Below are 15,962 nucleotides of genomic sequence, written 5' to 3'. Positions count from 1 at the left end.
CAGGCAACTTGCCCTGACACAGGTGTGATGGTGGAAGGGGCTCCATCCTGTGCCGGATGTGGCCCAGCTCCATTCCCTTCTGCGGGGCAGATGCGGTAAGGAGTCTCGCTAAGATCTGTCTTGCCCCATAGCCTGAGCCTCCACTGGGCAGAGGCACACACCTATTCAGCTCCTTACTGTCTTGTCAGCTTGTTTCATTTTCCTGGTTTTACTTTTCTGGGGGCTCTTTACCTCAGGTCTCCTCCTCACTATGGAAAATTGTGACCCTACAGCAAAACTATGCAGAAATGGGGTACGTAAATGAATCTGAACTAATATCTGTCATCCAGCTTTGGACCATGAAAATGATCATTAACATTGGCAATGAAGGATGGTGAAAGGGAATCACAGGGAACCCAGCAGTGGGGTCAACACCAGCAGGATGTAGAGGTGGTGATAGGAACTCTGTCCTCTCTGTAGTTTGTAAATGATCAGTCTCAGTATCCGGCCTCTGAAGGATCTTGGCCAAGCCAATTAACCTTCCTGTGCCTCATTTTTCCTAGCTACAAAATGGAGTGAATCATGACATCACTTGTGGACCATGGAAGGATATTGGGATGGGAGTGTGGCAGGGATTAAATACTAAATTTATTATATAAAAATTTCAAGTGCTGTGTCTTGTAATTGAAACAGCTAGGTGGGAGCTGAGAGTAAACATTCAGGAATGGAATTGGAGCAAAGAAACTTCAGGAGAAAATGGCTTTCCCGCCATCTCTATATAAGAAGTAGGAGGGCCTGATGACTTCCATCTGGAAGAGAGTTTTCTCAGCTTTTCCCATTCAAAAATGTTCAGCGAACACTGTTGAATCCGAATGCTGCCAAACAAGTATGGAAGGTTAATTGAACTATTATTTAAGGTATGCTATTCCTATAAGAATTTCTTCTCCATATTTCAAGTAATAGCCAGGATTTTTGCAGGGTGGATAACAAAAGCAGACAGAAGTTATAACTATCTCTAGTCTTTTTTTTTAAAAGCTTTATCCCTTTGAAGAGCAAAATAATGAAGGAGGGAGAGTCTCCAGCATTAGGAAAAGGAGAGTACTTCTTGTCTCCGGCAACTTGAGTAGGTAGTAATAAGACATTGGAAGGACAGGTTCTTTTTATACACAAACACTCCGTGGTGGGTTTATGGAAGTAAGACCCAAAACTGGGGTTCCCAGCCTCAGAGTGTATTCCTGGTATACCACATGCGAGACAAGGAAGCAAAGAAGTGAGGGACTGGAAGGAACCACAGGAGCTTGGACAACACAGGTCTGGTGCTCATGCTAGGCTGGAGATGACAGAGCTTTTATGTTGGGAGAGAGAGGGGATGTGCTAATAATGACAGAGAAGGAAAATGGGGACACAGAGCCCATATCAATTGATTTAAACAAGATAAAGAAAACAGTATCCTGCACACCTGAGTTCAAGGACTAGGATTTATACCCATTACACTGAATTTGATGTTAAGTATTTGGAGATATGAGAGTAGCTGTGGGGGGAACAGCACCCACATCAGAAAGCTTGGAAAGCCCAGGTAGGATTCCATTGAAACAAGGCTCTGTGGGACCTACATCCCCACTGGGAGTGATGCTCTCTGGCCACAGGGAAGATGGTTTTCTCTTGTTCAGTGGAATGTTTTGGGGTCATGGGTTCAAAGCTGTGTACCTGAGGAAATGTTCCCGGGTCTTGGACCCAAACTTGGGTGGGCTCAACACATCCAAATCAGCCTAAATCAGCAAAGGGGAACAAGTAGGGAAAAGAAGGCAGCTGGCTCCTTTGTTTCATAGTCTCACTTTGGGGTCATGGGCCCTGGGGAAGAGAATTTGGGTTTAGATCAAGAATTCCCTAAAAGGCACAAACTGGGCACATTTTGGCTGTAGCTGCTGTTGTTCACTGTGGTTGTGGGAGGAAACAGTGAGGAGGCTAAGCATAGATCATTCTATTTAATTATCTTTATTCTACTAGTTAAAGTTCAGGGATTATCTGGGGATTAAATTTCTGCTGATTTCTTTACTCTCCTTATTATGAAAAATGGACTTTTGTCATTCAGGAAAAAAAGTAGAATTTGCAAGGCATACACAAACAGTTTTTAGATGGCAATAAGGTAGAAAACTCTGAACTCTCTTTATCCAGGACCTTAGCAAGTTCAAAAACAAAAAACAAGAAGAATATTTTTATGGTATCAACTTAAACTCTCTAAGACCCTAAACTGTCTTGACTGTCACAGATTGAATTACAGCCAACATCATTTGGGGGCTGCATTCCATAAATATGAAGGCCCTCCGGTGCAGCAGGCGTAGTTTTTGGTGTGATGGATACACCGGGGAGCAGACTTGGCTTTCAGGGAACTCTGTCCTGGTGGGAGAGACAGTAAGTAAACAGACGTCTGTGTCAACTTGTGATAAGCGTTAGAAAGGACACACAGCAGGCAAGGGAGAAACAGTGATGGCACAGGGGTCCTTCCCCTGCTTCCTTCCCTTTCTCCAGAAGTCTCCAGCTCTCTGTGCTTCAGGACTTTTGCAAGTGAAGCTTCCAGTCTGGACTCCCTTCCTCTTCCTAACAATTCTCTTTTTGCCTGGGCACCTCTCACTATCCTTCAGAGCTCAGCCCCAAATCACTTCCTTAAGGAAGCCTTCTCAGGCCCCCAGAAGAGATTAACTTCCAGTTCCCACTTCATGCCCGCCCCCAAGCTTCTTCGTGGTACTCAGCATGCTTGTGATGACTTGTGCGTGGAGCTGTTTAATGCCTGTGGCCCCTCCAGACTGTAGGCTCACAAATGCAGGGACTGTCTCGTTCACTGCTGACTCCGTAGAACCTTGTAGTTTGCAGAGCAGGTACTCAAAAAGAATTGTTGAAACTCAGAATAACTTTGAGTAAACCAAAATATTCCACTAAACGGAGCTGTCCCCTTCCCTAGCCTTTTTAGAAAACACTGTGCTTAATCTTATAGGCCCACCTAAATAATTTTGGCAATTTTTTTTTCCTGTAGCAAGATTAATCTACACAATTTGGTTTCATTTGATTCTGAAGATCAACACTAACTTATGATGCCACTATGCTCCTTTCATTTCACTTTAATAATATTTATCACCCTCGGGAACCTATGCTGACTGAACTATAATTTAAAATGAATAACCTTTTATTTGTAAAAGATCGAGTCATAAATAGGCAGAATCAACCCATGCTTTTATTTCCATTGCATATAAAAATTTCATATGAAGGTATTGATGTACAGTACTATCCCCATGGGCTGTAAGAGAGGCTAAGAAACCACTAAAAGAATCATCATTTGTAATGTTCACACACAATTTACCACTCTGAAAACATATCCAAAGAAATAAAATTAAAAACAACTAAAATCAGTAAGGATTTTTTTGTAATTATAGTGTCTCCTTTGTACTGTTTAAAACAAAAGTAATCAAATTCCTTTGGGCCAGGGCTGCTAAAATCTACAGTTTGTGTCAAAAAAATAAAATAAAATAATAGGAGGCTCATTTTTCCTAGAAAAAGAATCTCTCTTTCCACTAAGCCACGTGTTCCGAGGGCTGGGCAGCAGTGGCAGATTTCCACATCATCCACTGGGGATTTTTCAGTTTTCTGGAGCTGGCCATCGTGCAAGGTTAAATTCTAAAATTCTAAAGCAATATAAGCCTTGCAGAAACAAATTCTAGAGAATGGTGAATCCTTAAAACTGTGTGCTTAAAATACATGGATTGACACACATAAGAAAATTTGGTTATCTTAAAGAACTCCTCCAGGGTTAAAAATGACCCTTTCCATATTATATATTCTCTTAACATGACAGAACGCTGATGAATGAGTGACTAACCAACACGCTGATGAATTAGTAACTAACCTATGGCTCCAGTTTCAAATCAAGTTCATTTGCCTGTGTGCTCTAGAAGCCAAAACAACTTTTATAATCACTGGACAAGAATATATTTCCTCAGGAGTGTTTCAAAGTAGAAAATAATCAAATGCAACTAACTGAAGTAGCTCCTGATCAACAGATAGGGAGAACATCATCATGTACACAAGCCTGCTTCGTGTCAAGAAATACTTAGGACCTTGGATTTCAAAAAGCTCTCAGAATCGTCCAGAGGTTGCCTGTGGTTTTCTAAAATCCAGCCACTGCTGGAAACCCAATTGATTCAGAGCTTGGATGTAAAACGCCCAGCCCTAGCCCCGCCATTACCTTACTTTCAAATGCAGCAAAACGGAAGAAAATATTGGTTAAAGTTAAGGCACAGCCCTGGGACCAAAGACCTGCAGCTATGTTTTTTTAAATTTATATTTCTTTATGTATTTAATAGTTTTCTTGAATCTTCCATAAACAAGCTCTAAGGTGACAAGACTATATTACAGGAGAAAAGAAAATGTACAGGATTATGTATACACACCATTCATTCTCTCACCAAGAGTTTCCAAATATATCAACACCATCCCACGGGGGGATGATGTTTTCATAAGAACTGATAATTTACAATTAACATTACAGTATGTACATTACAATAAATACATGGTTGTAAACAGACAAACAAGACTGTATTACAGGTAAGGTCATTTGGTGAGAAAAAAATGCATGGCACGAAAAATAAATAATGCATTCAAAAATTATCATAAAGCTTTCTGTAAAATCCACTTCATTCAAGTTTTTTTTCCCTTGTCTGCAATTTGTTCTATCTACATTTTTCTTGTGAATTTTAAGTGATGAAAAAGAAAGTAAAATTAAAACAGCATTATTGTGTTCAGTAACTTGCAAGCTGAAATGTACTGGTTTTACGCAAACTTGGACTTTTTTTTCCCCATACAGTACCCAGATATTGCATTTTCTTATGGCATTTTAGGAAATGTAAAGCCACTTGTAAAAGGAAGTTCTTTTTAAAGCAGTGTATAATTCTGAAGCACACTTGGGCGAGAGAGGAGGAGGGAGAGAGAAAGAAGGGAGAGTGTAGGCAGATTGTACAATGCATTAGTCCCCGTCTCTTGCATAAGATATGCCTTTTTTACAACTTGATTGCCCATCAGTGGGTATTTTCACAACACGTGACCATTAAAAACCAACAAAATGAAAAGAAAAAAAGCCTCTCTTTTTCAGTGCAGTTATAAACCTTTTCAGGTATGGATTTGTTTGTAACATATTGCTGTTTTAATTTTTGTTTTCATTATTAAGATTCTAGGCACTCTGTGGGGGAAATACCAAGCGTTAGGGAGGGGAGAGAATGAGAATATTCTGGAAAAAGGAATAAACCCTAGATTCTCTGCCTTTTCTTCCAGACCTCCATCAGGGACAAATAAAATTAAAACAGAAACAAGTTTCTGTCAAACTTCTGTGTTCTTGTGAAATCACTTGACCAAACATAGGACATTATTTGAAAGATTACTGATTTTTACCGGGGGAGGAGGGTGGAAATCTGACAATTAGTTGATTCCTATTCTGCTCTGTATGAAAGATCAGAGCTACATAATTTTTCTATCAAAGATTCTAGGTATCACTGGATCTCAGGGGATTAAAACAGGGACTATCTTCAGCTTAGGTCATTTCCCTGCTGAGGACTTAGTTATTAGTCCCCAGAAGCCTCCTTGAGACATCCCAAATATATCTTTCTGGGTTAAAACTTCTCTGAACTGTTTCATTTACTTTCCATTTGGTCAGATACCCCCTTTGTCTCTATTTCAATTCTTGGATATCAAAGTGAAAAATGATTATTTGGGCTTCCAACTCTCTACAGAGAAAGTAAACACTTCATTAAGAGCTGAAATGGGAAGAAAGTCCAAACTAAATAAATGTCCCAAGATGCCAACTGACGGTAAATACGGGGAATTAATCTCTAAAATTGTAACACAGTTCTTGCTGCTAAATTCAGCTGAGTGATCTCTAATTTTTTATTTAGGCAGAATCTTCTTACTCAACCCAGTATTTTAAGATGGCATTATATGACCAAATATCTGTGGCAGTGGCATCATCAGCTCCTTTCCCTTAATGTATTTAAAGAAGTTCTCCTCTACAAGACGTGCTTATGGATCAATGATAACTGATGAAGCAATTGCTACAGGTTACGTGGCTGTCCATTAAGAAAGAGTAGCTGCGACAGTTAAAATCACTTCTCAAGAATTTTCTTCCTTAATCCCTTGGTGAAACCATAGAAACAAAAGAGCATTAGTTGTACTGGTGTTTGTTAATATATTCTGCCCATATTGTTAAAAATTGCCTAGCTAGCTGTTAACTTTTCTCTGCAAATCAAGAGTAACAGCTGGTCATTACAGATGACCTCATGGCAGAAATGAATGCTAACTCTAACTGGACTACCTGTTTCTTTTCATCAGTCAGAAGGGTGGTGATATATTTGACAGACCCCATCTAGTGAACGTGGAGAGGTTCAAACACACGCTAAATAATAAAGCAGCACAAGGGAAGAAAGTTTTTCTTACTCTAACTGACTTTGAAAACAATACACATGAGCATGAAATGTGCAGGTTATTACAAGGACATGCACCTGTGAAATGACGGTCTATTGACACAGCAAAAGGTTATCAGAAGACACTAAGTAGGAAAATATCTAAAAAAGACTGCCCATTTTAGCTACTGGGTGTTTATATATCTCTCACTTGCTTCAGACAACACCAACTGATGAGTGAGTGTCCATGAGGCTTAAGACACGTTAGACAGAACGCACATCAGAGTATTACTGAACGAATATTCACTTTGCACACCGTGAAGAGAAATGTCAGTGGAGAGCAACTCTGCTTATCTGAAAAGATTAAAACAAAGAGCAAAGTCAACGAAGACCTACAAAAAGGGTTTCCTGCAACATAAAGTTGGTTTTTGTTTTAAAATATGGAAGTCATTCGTATATAAAACAATGAGTCACTACAAATCAGTTAATTGCTATGAACTATAAGGTGCAAGTAAAATTCGTAAATTAGATTTATCCAGTGTAGCACAGATTTGTACTGAAAACTTGCAAGTTACTCCTTAGAAAAAAATAACCAGTGGCAGATGAAGTTCTGAACATAGTTTTTTAAATATAATACCTCAATACATTTAATAATAAAAGTAAGCTCTACAAAAAATCTGTTTTACATATCATACAAAATGTAGAGGTGAGTGCAGCTCAGTGAACCACACTATTCAGTCATGTATCAGGAAGACTTGAAATTAGAAAATTATGCGATTTCTGCGGCTCATCTTCCTCCTGGTAACAGATTCGCGCTGTGTCCTGTTCCTGACCCATTTGTTGCTTCACCCATTAGTTCACTCTGTGTAATGCCTTCTTTCTGCTGAAAATATTGCAAACAAATAAAAAGAAAAGAAACCCCAAATCGTTATCAACTTTTGGGCTGCCGGCTGAGCCACACTCCCTTGAAAACATTGTGGAGTTAATTTTCTCTGCTTCGTCAGCTCTACCAAGCTGAAATCTTGTTAACGATGCTATTCGGGAAGATGTCCCCCTCGCTCCGATGACATGGAGGTGAAAAAACTAGTTACAATATTCCTGAGCGCCAGACTGAGTAGTCAAGGTCAGTTTTGTTCAACAAACGTCCTGGCAGATGACAGTGAGGTGTGACCATGGCTGTGGCATGTGACATGCACTTTGGAAACAATTTTTCTACTTAAAAAAAAAAAAAGGCATGAAAGTCTCTGCACTGTTACGTGTCGGGAGAACGGTCCTCTGCTGCGCAGGCTTCAGGCTGGCTCTCCTCCTCTTCCCCGACGGCTTCCTCCTCCACCTGTTCGTCCAGGGGGATCTCAGTAGACTCCGAGTCCTGGGTGCAGAGAGTCTTGGAGTCACTGCAGCTAGTGTCTTCTTCCACTTGACTTCCGCTGTCCTTTTCGGTGTCGGACTCGCCATCTTCCTCTAAAGTTAGTTCAAACTGGAACTTCTCGGTCTGACCCTGCCGGCCCTCCTCCTGGTCATCAGGTGCTGGGGAGGGGCTCTGAGGAATTGTGCTCTGGTACCATTCACGATTGTCCTCCAAAGTGTCCAAAATGTCCTGGGCATCAGGATGGACGAGGTCTGCCCACGTCTCCCAGAGAGGATGAACAATATAGTCTATGAAGCCAACCTAGGTACAAAAAATGCGATTTGAGTACAGGATTTGGGGCTAAGAAACAATGGAAAGGTTAACTAAATTCCACAAATGTATCTAATTTATATATATGTGATATATATCATTTACAGAAAAATATATAAAATATAACATGGTCTGCAAATATAACACTGAACAGAACACTAATAACCTTATTTTGGTAAAATAGTCACTATTCTAGGCAACAGATCATATAGAAGTGTTGTTACTCGCTGGTGAAAATTAGCTTCTAGAACTCTTAGTTCAAGAGTATGTTCGTGACGTAAAAACATCTCCAATTGTTTACATGGCAGGAATTGGACTGAGGCCTGGACTTTATTTTAGAATAGCTAATTTATAGGAAAATGCAAATAACTGAAATAATGCCATGTATTCTATATGAATTCATATAACTTTATTCACTTAAGAATTTAGATAACTGAAATAATTCCACATATATAAATATACAGCATAAATATAGTCATAAGGAATGAATATAATTTCATAAGAATATATATTTGACTATATAAATGTAAATCATTTAAGAATTAAAAGATTTTTGGCTGGGGCCGGCCCCGTGGCCGAGTGGTTAAGTTTGTGCGCTCTGCTTCGGCGGCCCAGGGTTTCACCAGTTCGGATCCTGGGCGCAGACATGGCGCTGCTCATCAGGCCATGCTGAGGCGGCACCCCACATGCCACAACCAGAAGGACCCACGACTAAAAATATACAACTATGTACTGGAAGGATTTGGGGAGAAAAAGCAGGGGGTAAAAAAAAGACTGGCAACAACTGTTAGCTCAGGTGCCAATCTTTAAAAAAGAAAAAAAAGATTTTTGGCGTATAAACACTAATGTGAAATAGAGCTTGTCAAAAACAAAGCAATTTAAAAAAAAAACAATAAAACTATGTGTGACGTGTATACAAAGTAATCAAATGCTCAAACTGTGGTTGTGTTCTCTCTGAAAGCTTTATGCTTCATGCCCCACCTGTGATTTTTCCACAGACGCGTTGTGCTTGTCACACATGGGACTTATCTCCATGCCCCGCTCCCTCTCCCGGTCTCCTTGGCGGAAGAACTCCTCCATGATGCGGTCCGTCCACTGGCGGTACAGCTGCAGGGGCTTTGTCGGGTTGCTCAGGTCTGCACAATGCACCATATTCTGAAGGACCTAAAATGGACGAACGCATTCTCTATTCAGCACATGCTCCTTTTTTTTATTCTTTACTAGAAATTCACATTGGATGATGGTGACACTTCAAAATACATGTAGCGTAAGATTCATTCCAAACGGCTCAACCATGATGTGTCTGTATGTGATTCGCGCTTGTATTAATAGTCCCAAATTATGCCACTTCTACCACATCTAAACATCATAGGAGAAACTGTTTACGCACACGGGTGATTAAACTCAGAGCTGCTTAGTGGTTGGTTTTACGGAATGTTAGGTGTTTTTTTAAACACATATGCAAATGAAAGGGCCAATACGATTTTATCTGGTTAATTCGCAGGATTGAGAATTTGGATAAAAATCCTGCTTATAATTACTAAAATTATAAGTTGGGAGAACAGAATCATAAATCTTATCAAAGCTAGACACACAGCAAATTCAAACGATGCTTTACCTGAATCCTATCAGAATAATTATCAAGAAGAAGAACTCCAGAACTTGTCACCTTCTTTGTTTCAACCATTGTTTTCAAATCAGCCAGGAGGTTCATGTGTTTTGACATGTCTGTTGCAAGTACCTTAAAAGACAAAGAGTATTTCATTGAGTTAAAAAGTCCAGAGGAAAAAAGTTAATGTGCACATGAAAATATTATGCAGAATGTGAGAAGAAATGGAAAGCCTGGAAGTCACCCAATATCAGTGCATGGAAATTCTTTACTACTTCTTGGGGCAGAATCTTTTCCCCTTTGCTGTCAAGTTTTCTGGAAGCTTGTATAAACATGTGCAATATACAGAAACAGGAGGCACCGGCAACCACTCTCACTATGAAAAAAAGGGACGATTTCTCCATAAATAAGACATCGCCACACGTTTTGAAGTTTTTTCCATTCCTTGGACCAGAAAGTGGTTACTAGACTAGGATGAAATGATTCAAGGCTGCTCACAGAATACTTCAGAAACAGAATATTCTGGTTGGTTTTCTCCATATGCAAGACAGATAATTCCTACCTTTGTATGTATAAAGCTTAACATTAATTAATTAAAAGCTTAAAGGATAAGTTTTTTTGAAAACCAGAGGTTTTCCCGTGTTTTGTAATCACTGGGAATAATATGCATGGAGACAAGAGTAAAGTCATGGATGTTTCTAAATGGCACTGTCACTGACAGAGATTTTTTTAATGGAAAAAATCCGTTTGAGCTATGGCCAGTGCCCTTTGCTTTTGTTAGATATCTTTCTCTGCCTGTCACCAACCAGAGGAGTTCAGAAAATAAAACTACCATGACAGGGGTGAGCTGTCCATATTCTTAACTCCAAACTGCTAGAGGTAGAAAACCTATTACAGAATATCCCTGCCAGCAGCAGGGGCAGCTTCTCAAACATAAAGGGCAACAATAGGTTTTGCAATACATGGTTTCTTTTACTTGATACTCATCTCATTCCTATTTTTTTCCAAACAACTTGCTGCGCAGTTCTCTTTTTTGCTTTTATCAGCTACTTACGATGTCAATGACCATTTTCCTTAATGATTGTCTTTGCTTTTTCGTCAAATTCTGGAAAATGTCACAGTTTTCTTCCTGAAGCAACTTAAAGCCCACAGCCAAATGATGGTTCTCCAAGACAGAAGAATCATTGTACATCAAGGCAAGTTCAGAGTCTTGAAAGAAAGACAAGAGATGGACAATGAGCAAAACCATTTATTCTAAGTTTATCTGATTCTTCATATTCTGAGATACTTTAGGTTTAGGAAGCAATTTCTCCTAAACATCTCAGCTGGCCTTACCATTATATGACAATACCTAGGAGAGAATAAACTAGCTAAACGTAACAGTGGAACGAGCACTGGAATCTTGGGAGTGAATTCTAATGCTACTGACATGTGGCAGGTCATTTCCTTCTGCGGGCCTCGCTTCCTCTTCTCTAAAGTTCAGGAAGAGTTGGAGCAGAGGATCTTGAACCTCCCCTCCAGATCCGCCATAGGGAGCGCCGTAAGCTCAGCAGAATATGACATTATTCTTAATACTTGCAACTTGTCTAGAGTACAGGTGCATGTTCCTGATAACTGCGGACTACCCGTCCCACAGTATATATAACGTAAGGACTGTGTGATTTAGGATTGTTTGTCCTCAGAGAAGGTACAAGAACAGTTTGGAATACATGAGGGATATTGGATTTGTTCATGCTCTTACTTATTTTCTTCCATAGTACAGCTTTGAAAGTTGAAGCTTTATTTGTTTTTCCACTTCCAAGTACAGTGGCAGTCACACTATACATGTACATTGCCCTTCCCGCCTGCACGTGCATGACTTCACACAGAGACAGGTGTTTGCCTGCCTACATAACTCCATGGGAAGATTCTGCTGCTCTCTCACCACTGCCCTGGACCTGTGTATTTCAGGCAGCAGGAGATCCTGTCTCTTTTCTGGTTCCAGTAAATGGCAGGCCTGGATCTATACGGTAGTCATTAAAAACAAAAAAAATTGACTGGTGCTTTATTCTGTTCCCACTTAAGTCATTGTAAAGACTAAAAGTAAGTGTATTTGATTTTTTTTTCTGGCTAATGCATGGAAAATATGTTTGGAAATATATATTCTTTTCTAAGAAAGAAATACCCAGTACTGCTCAATGACTATTTAAAGGAGCTAGGGAGGAGGAGAGAGCTCGAAGGTCTGTTTCTACTGTGAAATCCCATGATTTGATCAGTACTATAGAAATAGAAATTTACACACATAAGTTTTTGCTCCCAAACTACAGGAACAGAGGTGTCTGGAGTACCACAGAGTGGATGTGTAAGGTATTGTTGTCTTTTGTGTTTGTTTTAAATAAAGCAATAGTGTTCACTTTTGAAATGGTGGTATCTGGTCAAGTCTTACTTTTCAATAGTCTAGAAAAACCACTAACTGTAACATTTATCTATAGATAGTTAAACATACAGAAATAAAAGCTTTTATACTATATAGGATCTTAGCAAATATTGTTTCTATAGTAGAATCATGTTAAATAAATGTCTATTGAAAGGAAGGCATGTTTTCTGACTGGAGAAATAATGCCCAATTAATCTATTAGGGTTCTTCTCAGGGAGTAAATATGCATGTAGATAAGGGGCATTAATGGAGGACCTGAGTCAGGCTTACAAAAACCCAGATTGGTTTATATGACACGTAAAGAAAGATGAAAGAAATTAAGACTATTGTGCCTGCAGAAAACAAGATGAGAAGCTGTTACTTTAAGAAAGAGGCTGAGCCATGGTATGCGTGTTACAACAAAGCGTCTGAGTTCTACTCGAAGTAAGGGTGGCCTTTCATGCAGGGCTTGTCCGAGAGCCCTAGCCAAGCCTGCCTTGGAAGGGATGAACTCTTCACATTCAGTTAGGGTCCACACAGGCCAGAAAGGCCATGACACAAATCCTTACTGCACGAGTGGCCTCTCCAATCTTGGGGACTGTTACAGGGAGGCGGTGGTGACTACTGATTTTTAAATGAACAAATGTTAGCAACTGAATCTCAGGATAGTCATTTCACTTTCTACTTTTCTTTAGGACTGAAGGAATGTGGCCACATCTAGGTGGGGGAAGTAAGATTCTGCAGCTCCTCAGTAGATTTTCCCCAAAGATGGTGATCCAGGACTTCAACAGAGATTCCCTGAAGGTTCAGGAATAATCAGAAAGTTGCCTTCAAACTTTGCTCCAAGGTACAGTAGCACAGAGGAGGAGAAAGAATAGTTTATACAAAATTTCTATTGAAACCCTCTCATCTTCAAGGCCCGAACAAGTTACCTCACCCAGGAAGCCTTTCTGGATTACCCCAGCCAGAACTGTTCACTTTCTCCTATAAACTTCTATATACTTTGTACCACTCATTTGGCATTGATCACATTCCACCTTATCTGTCATTATCTCCGTACAAATCTTAACAGTCCCTCCCAAAGACCTCCCAACCCACTCAGAGACTTAAGACCCTGTATACATTTAAAAGTAATTCATTTAATGTGCTTGGTTGTCTGGTTTCTTCTGGGCACTTCTAAACAAAACATTTCTTCCTTGAAATGGGGAAGGGAAGTAGTGGTTTTAACTTAATATCCAGTTGCCAAGGACAAAGGATTAAAATTGCTTGGCTACTCCCTCAGTTCATCCACTCTCTGTGCCCTTAACCTGCATTATTTCTCTCCACTGAACTATAGCCATCTCATGTCACATATTCACATGTCACTGTCTGTCTCTTCTAGCAGAATGCAAGCTCTTCAGAGCCAGGGCACTGTCTCCTTCACCCAGGCATTCCTAGCGTCTAGAGAAATGTTTGGCACAGAGTAGGCGCTTGATTTTTTGCTGAATAAAATAATGATATCTGTACTATTTCCACACTGATAAAACTAAATTTGATAAAAATGAATTTATCCTGATTTTGAAAATGTTAGATTCATACAGAAAAATAACATTGTATATGTAACCCACAAATACAGCGATGAAAGCTTATTTTAAAATAAGACTAGAGAAACACAAAAGTCTATGCAATGATAGCTAGATCTGCCTCCACTTTAACACAGTCATGTGCCACATAAAGACACTTCGGTCAATGACGGACAGACCGCATATAAGATGCTGGTCCCACAAGATTAGCATATAGCCTAGTTGTATAATAGACTATAGCATGTAGGTTTGTAAGTACACTCTATGATGTTTGTACAAAGATGAAATTACCTAACAATGCGTTTCTCAGAACGTGTCCCCATTGTTAAGCGATGCATGACTGTATAATGAAATGCCTCTGTTCTTGGAAATCAAAAGGCACATACATGCTTTGCACACGTGACTAATATGAGTAAATCTTTCTCCTTAAAACTTAGGCGTCATTGCTTTAAACAAAAATTACTCGTTTTCCAAGTAATCCTTAATGATATATGTATTTTGTACTTTTGATACCGCTTTGTTTCAGAAAACAATGCTGTGAAGTTAAATGCTTTTCTTATAATAAATTTTTGAATATAACGTGCTGGAGGGTGTTTAAGTTGCTATTTACCTTTTTTAGATTTATTTACAAGCACTGTCCTTGAAAGAGACTTACGCAGCTTCCTACCTGGAATGTCAACATCTTTGAATCCTATTCAGACTCCCTCTTAGCCCTAAATCATTTATAAAAGCTTAATCAGCCCTGCCAAGTAGAAATGATCTCTCTGTTTTCAAAACCTACAGTACGTTTACACTGAGTGTATCATTAGTATCAAAGCATTTGGTGTCTAAAACTAACACAAGTGATATGATTAATGGGAACTATCATCACAGCTAAGCAGCAGTCACATAACTGGACTGGGAATCAGCCAGGCGAGCCCCAGTGCCCCTCTCCCAGAGGGCCCACACAACTCGCTGAGCCTCTGTAGCCCCCTTACAACAGGACTGGGGCCTCCTAACTATGGGCTTACACATTTGATGGTTAGAAGTCTTTAGACCGCTTTATTACAAGAAGCACAGACTCGACCTTTGGCTTTGGACAAGTCGACAGCACCAGCTCGAAGGTAAGAGCTGAGAGTGTGCTAGTCTGAGCTGCCGATGCTCACTCAATCCATGAAAGAAAGAGAAAACACAAACTTGATGTTTATAAAAACACGGTTTACTGCAAACTAAAAATAATCACATAATTTTGATAAAGTATTTCACAAAGGTATTTATTACAAGTTTACAAGTTATTAGAGGTCCTTTACAGTATGCTATGAAGTTAAAGCTTATTTGTGTTACTGGCTACTAAGCCTCTTCTGTGTCCTGAAATAAAATGCTTGCTGGCATGATCCCTGGTCAAAAGTGAACTAAGGCAGTAATTCTCATTATGCCCTGGGACTCTGATCAACCCTGGGACACTTTCATGTACCAGATGATGATGATGCTGATTCATCCTCTCGGGAATAACACAATCTCATCGCACCTCACCCTCAAGAAAACATGAGCAATCCAAAGCTGCTCTGGGAACTATTAACCTCCCAGTGCTGCTGAGGACCCACAGAAAGATCATCATCACAGCAGCCCTGATGACAAAGAACTTTCAGAAGCAGGATTAGTTATCCTTTCACCCGAGGCAGGTCATCAGCAAAACGACCTTAAACAGATATCCTTGGCCACTGTCCTTGTATTTATAATTATCCCCTAAATTTCTCCATTATCTATCTTAGCGGGTCCCAACTTGGAGGGCATCATATTCATTTGTGGACTAAGGCCTTGCTAGTTTAAATTTCAGACTCCATGGGTACCCTGAGAGGTCTCCAGTACCAGCCTATTTGCCCTTAAAGGGTCCACAAGAAAGAATGATGGAGCTGCTCCTCATTTTTCTTAAAAAATTTATCAGAGTACTCCAACGTTTTAATTTTTCTCTAATCTAGTCTTAATTCTAATGTTATAAGGGCACATGCAATACTGTATATAATAGGATACAAGGAAAACACACTCGTCTGAATTTTTGGAGTTATTAATTTAAAGAAGAAAATGCATATCTTTCTTAAAGGCAAAAATTAAAACAAAAATTTATGTATTTGTTGAAAATCTATAAAATTAGGAGCATATCATGTCATGCCTAAATATCAAAATAATAAATCAGGCCAGGCTAACAAAAAGCGCCAGAGCACACTGTAGCATATGGTCTCCCGCTCTTCTCAGAAAGGACGCAGTCGACCCTCACCACTGATACAGCATAAAACTATGTTGCTGCATCTAATCTGTTACT

The 15,962-nt window shown here is 39.6% G+C and overlaps 1 protein-coding gene across 28 annotated transcripts in view; it reads right to left on the bottom strand.

The window, feature by feature from the left end:
* Positions 1–3,186: 3,186 nt before the first annotated feature.
* PDE4D (phosphodiesterase 4D) overlaps positions 3,187–15,962 on the bottom strand; it is a 1,369,870-nt gene continuing 1,357,094 nt past the window's right edge. For all 28 annotated transcript variants that reach the window (XM_070587537.1, XM_070587535.1, XM_070587543.1 and 25 more), the window contains 4 exons: positions 10,761–10,915; positions 9,716–9,838; positions 9,079–9,261; positions 3,187–8,088 (listed from right to left, as the gene is read on the bottom strand). In XM_070587537.1, coding sequence (XP_070443638.1) covers positions 7,672–8,088; positions 9,079–9,261; positions 9,716–9,838; positions 10,761–10,915 — 878 coding nt within the window. In that variant the 3' untranslated portion in view covers positions 3,187–7,671. The remainder of the gene's footprint in view (positions 8,089–9,078; positions 9,262–9,715; positions 9,839–10,760; positions 10,916–15,962) is intronic.

The sequence above is a fragment of the Equus przewalskii genome, chromosome 20, assembly GCF_037783145.1.
Source record: "Equus przewalskii isolate Varuska chromosome 20, EquPr2, whole genome shotgun sequence".
NCBI lineage: Eukaryota > Metazoa > Chordata > Mammalia > Perissodactyla > Equidae > Equus > Equus przewalskii.
This window is presented reverse-complemented; position numbering and strand designations above follow the sequence as displayed.